Source organism: Cryptomeria japonica, chromosome 4 (genome assembly GCF_030272615.1).
Source record: "Cryptomeria japonica chromosome 4, Sugi_1.0, whole genome shotgun sequence".
Lineage (NCBI taxonomy): Eukaryota > Viridiplantae > Streptophyta > Pinopsida > Cupressales > Cupressaceae > Cryptomeria > Cryptomeria japonica.
The window spans coordinates 174,784,764-174,788,798 of NC_081408.1; the positions used below are offsets into that span (position 1 = coordinate 174,784,764).

General features: G+C 36.2%; 1 protein-coding gene across 1 annotated transcript; it reads left to right on the forward strand.

Moving 5' to 3' along the window:
* The first annotated feature begins 206 nt into the window (after positions 1–206).
* On the forward strand, positions 207–3,329 carry LOC131032056 (disease resistance RPP13-like protein 4). Its single transcript, XM_057962967.2, has one exon. The coding sequence runs from the start codon at positions 401–403 to the stop codon at positions 3,158–3,160; it is 2,760 nt and encodes a 919-aa protein (XP_057818950.2). The 5' UTR covers positions 207–400; the 3' UTR covers positions 3,161–3,329.
* The last annotated feature ends 706 nt before the right edge of the window (positions 3,330–4,035 follow it).

Sequence of the window (4,035 nt, forward strand, 5' to 3'; positions counted from 1 at the left end):
AGCATTGTTGGATCAAACAAACAATTGAACGAGAGTAAAATTTTGTGAAAATCCGTGGATAAATTTCTTGGCGGTAATGGTAGATTTGGTAATCTCTATCCAGAAAGGGAGGAGGATACAGTCAAAAGATATGACATAAAGGAGGTAATCAGATTGTAGAAAGCGACGGTCACATGGGGCGGCGAAACACTTCCTAAACGACAAATGAAAGCACAATAATTCAATAATTGAAGTCTAGACTGGGAATGGTTCCGAGCAAGTTCTAGCCATACTGTTATAAATTTACATCTTTCCCTGGCTTCCTCACACGTTGCAGTTTAAGCTGTTCTTTTTGTTAGTTTGAATTCATCAATAGCTGAGCACTAAGTTTCAGTTTCTCAGTTATTCAAACAGATCAAATATGGCATCTGTTGTGGTTGATCTTGTTCTTGAAAAGCTTGGCGGGATGTTGATAGAAGAGATAAGCAAGGGGGTTTCACTTTTCTGTAACTTCAGAAGTGACTTTCAATGGCTGAGCAAGAAGCTCACAATGTTAAGAGACTATCTCAGAGATGCAGATGCTCAGAGTGCACACAAACCTTCCGTGAAAAAATGGCTGCTGGAAGTTGAAGATATTGCTTGGGATGCAGAGGACATACTGGACGAATGTGCTGTTCAATCAAAAGGTACTAATAATGAAAGCCCCCAATCCTCTTGTGTCTGTGCTTTCAGCTATTCTCAATTAGTGTTTCGCTATAAGATGGCGCGTCGGATTAAGGACGTGAAAGACAGAATGAGGTCCATCATGGAAGATGCAGCGGAGCTCAATCTTGTTGGGGATGTCACTCATGCAGACCAACCTTCCACGAGTACACCTCAGAATGCAAGGTGGAGGGGTTCAAGTGTAATAGAGACTGCTTCACGACCAGTGGCTATTGAGTCAAAGGTTCAAGATGTCGTCCGCCTTCTGGATGACCCTGCCGCTCCTGTGATCGCCGTCGTTGGTATGGGCGGCGTCGGGAAGACTTTTCTACTGCAAAATGCCTTTGATAGAGCAAAGGGAAGGTTTGAGCAGTCAGTCTGGCTTGCTATTTCTCAGACTTACTCTCTTGAAAAGCTACAAGCTGCTTTGGCCTCCAAAATTGATTTGAAAGAGGTCGTTGAGGGAAGGTTTGATGTAGTGCAGGCAAAACAGTTGATTCATGGACGCTTAACAAGCATAACGGGTAGGTTTCTCATTGTGCTGGATGATGTTTGGAGGGCAACTGGGCAAGATAATTTGATATCTGCACTTGGCCTTCCAACCGGGGATAATACCCACTGCAAAATTGTTGTCACCTCAAGGTACAGAGCTGTGTGCAGAGACATGAATGCTCGTGTTTATGAGCTGCACCCTTTGTCAGAAGAAGAGAGCTGGGACCTGTTTTGTGCTTTTGCCTTCCAGGGAAATCAGCCGCCACAACATCTTGAAGGAATTGCTCGCCAAATCGAAAGGAAATGCGATAGATTGCCCTTGGCTGTTAAAACAGTGGCAGCGTCTCTGGCGAACGAGATGTTGTCAAGGGAGTGGACATTCAAATTGGAGCAGCTAAGAGAAATATCTTATACAGAGGATACGGTTATGCAGATTCTCAAGTTAAGTTATGATTCTCTCCCTCCTCATCTTAAACCTTGTTTTGTATATCTATCTTTCTTTCTGGAAGATGAGACAATAGACTACCAGGATCTCATAAACCTGTGGATAGCGGAAGGGTATGTTCCTCAAACAGAGAATCAGGGCCAACTAGATATTGGATGGGATTATTTATGTCATCTTCAAAGTCTATGTCTGGTCGAGAGAGTAGGCGACATGTATGATCAGTATTATAGATGGTTCAAATTGCATGATTTGTTGCTGGATTTGGCCATCAGTATAGCAAAAGAAAGTCAGTGTGCATTTAGTGTAGAGGAATCCTTAAAAAAAGGTCCAGCTGTGCAAACGAGCAGTAGGTGCCGGAGGATTTTAATGGGTAAGAAAAGTATAGCTGATGGTGATGTAGATGCAATGGCAAGCAGCCAGGCATATTCTGCACTACGTATTCGTACTCTCTCTTTCACACAAAATGAAGGCATTGAAAATATTCCGGCACTCTTGCTTAGTGGTGCAAGAGTATTGCGTGTTCTTGACTTGAGTTACACTAACATCTCGTCATTGCCAGATTGTGTTGGAAATTTGAAGCTGCTCACAGTTTTGAATTTAAGGGATACACAAATTGCCGAGGTACCAGAATGTGTGAAAAGCATTAAGAGTCTTCTCTTCCTTGACATTTCTTGGTGTTCGAATCTAGAAGGGTATCCTGTGTGGATTGGTGAGCTCAATTGCCTGAAACATTTGAATATGAATTTAAGAGCTAATGCAAAATTTGATGGACAAATGCCGAAGGGAATGTCAAAGCTTGTGTCTTTAGAGGTCTTGAATATAGATTCTGCTAACAAACTATTTGTTGACGAGAATGAATTCTTGAGGTTGGAGCATTTGGTCAATTTGGTCAACCTCCGTGAAGTGTCGATAGGAATTAATCACGAGGCCGAGTTGAAAAGTATAGAAGATGGGATCCTTTCCACATTGGTGAAGATGCGTACTTTGACAATATTCAACAATACTGATGATGTTGATGATGTTACTGAAGTTAATCTTCCGCCTCTGTCAGAGAAAATGTTAGCTATGAAGGATCTTGAATACCTTTTACTAAGAAGGTTTGCAGTGCCGAATTGGTTGTGTGGCTTCTCAAATCTGATGCAATTGGAGTTATATGGATGTCCTTGTGCTGAATATCCAGCACTAGAAATGATGCCCAACTTAATAAAGTTGCATATATGGACAAATGCTATATGCAAGGCATTGCCAAAAGGGTTCGGGAAGTCCGGGGGATTCCGTCAATTATGTTATTTTAGAATTGAGTCTTTTTTAGTGTTAGAAGAGTTTCCAGAATTAGAGGATGGAGCAATGCCACATCTAGAGGTACTAGAGGTAGCACGCTGTTCCAATTTGAACAAAATTCCACGTGGATTGGAGCTCCTCAAATGTTTGAAAAGGTGCCACTTTCAGCAGACAGGAGTGGATGATATGTTGAAGGAGGGTGGGGAATTATGGGAAAAAATAAAAGCTAGAAACCCCAATGTTATTATTAGTACAGGGTAGTAGGGTTCAAGGTAGTCAAGTTGCAAGATGACTACTTTTTAATTTTGTTTCCTTCATTATCGTATATATATGTAAGTTATGTGTAGAAAAAAATTGTATCAAGAAATTTTGAAATTTTGAAAAACTACTTAATGTTTTAAAAATATTAATATAATTTTTTATTAATTTATTGATAGAATATTATTTCATTATTATATGTATGATTTATAGTAAAAAAAATAATAATCATAAAATATTTTTACATAATATTTATAAAGTTTGAAAAATAAGATAAATATATATTAAAAAATAAAAGTATATATAAAGATCACTTAATATTTTTATAAAAATTAATTAATATGTTTTATATTTTAATCTACGTTTACAAGTATAAATCAAATATATCTAGTAAAATAATATAAACATATTAATCTTATGTTATTTTAGTTACTTTAAATCATTTTTTAATTTTAATATTATTTTATTTTAATATGAAAAATAGTTTTATTTGTATAAATAAAATTTTACTCACTAAACAGTTGATTTATTTACTTAAAGAATTATTTTATCTATCTAACAGTTATTTTATTTGGTTACTTTTTCAAAATATATATTTTAATTTTTAATTCAATTTTTATTTTCATTTTTGAACTAAAAATTATTTTATTTTATTTATTTAAAAGTTATTTTATAGTTTTAGTTTTCTTAAAAATTCATTATGGACGTGTTTTAGTCTTTATGTACATAGAAATGATGTAACCTTGTTATCAGTATAGAACATCTTCTCATGTAACGAGATCAAAGAATTAGTTTATATAATTACTACATAATGTAAATTTAATAATTTATTATTTGTGTTAGGAAGTTAATGGCTAGTTCTTATGGAAAAATTAGTT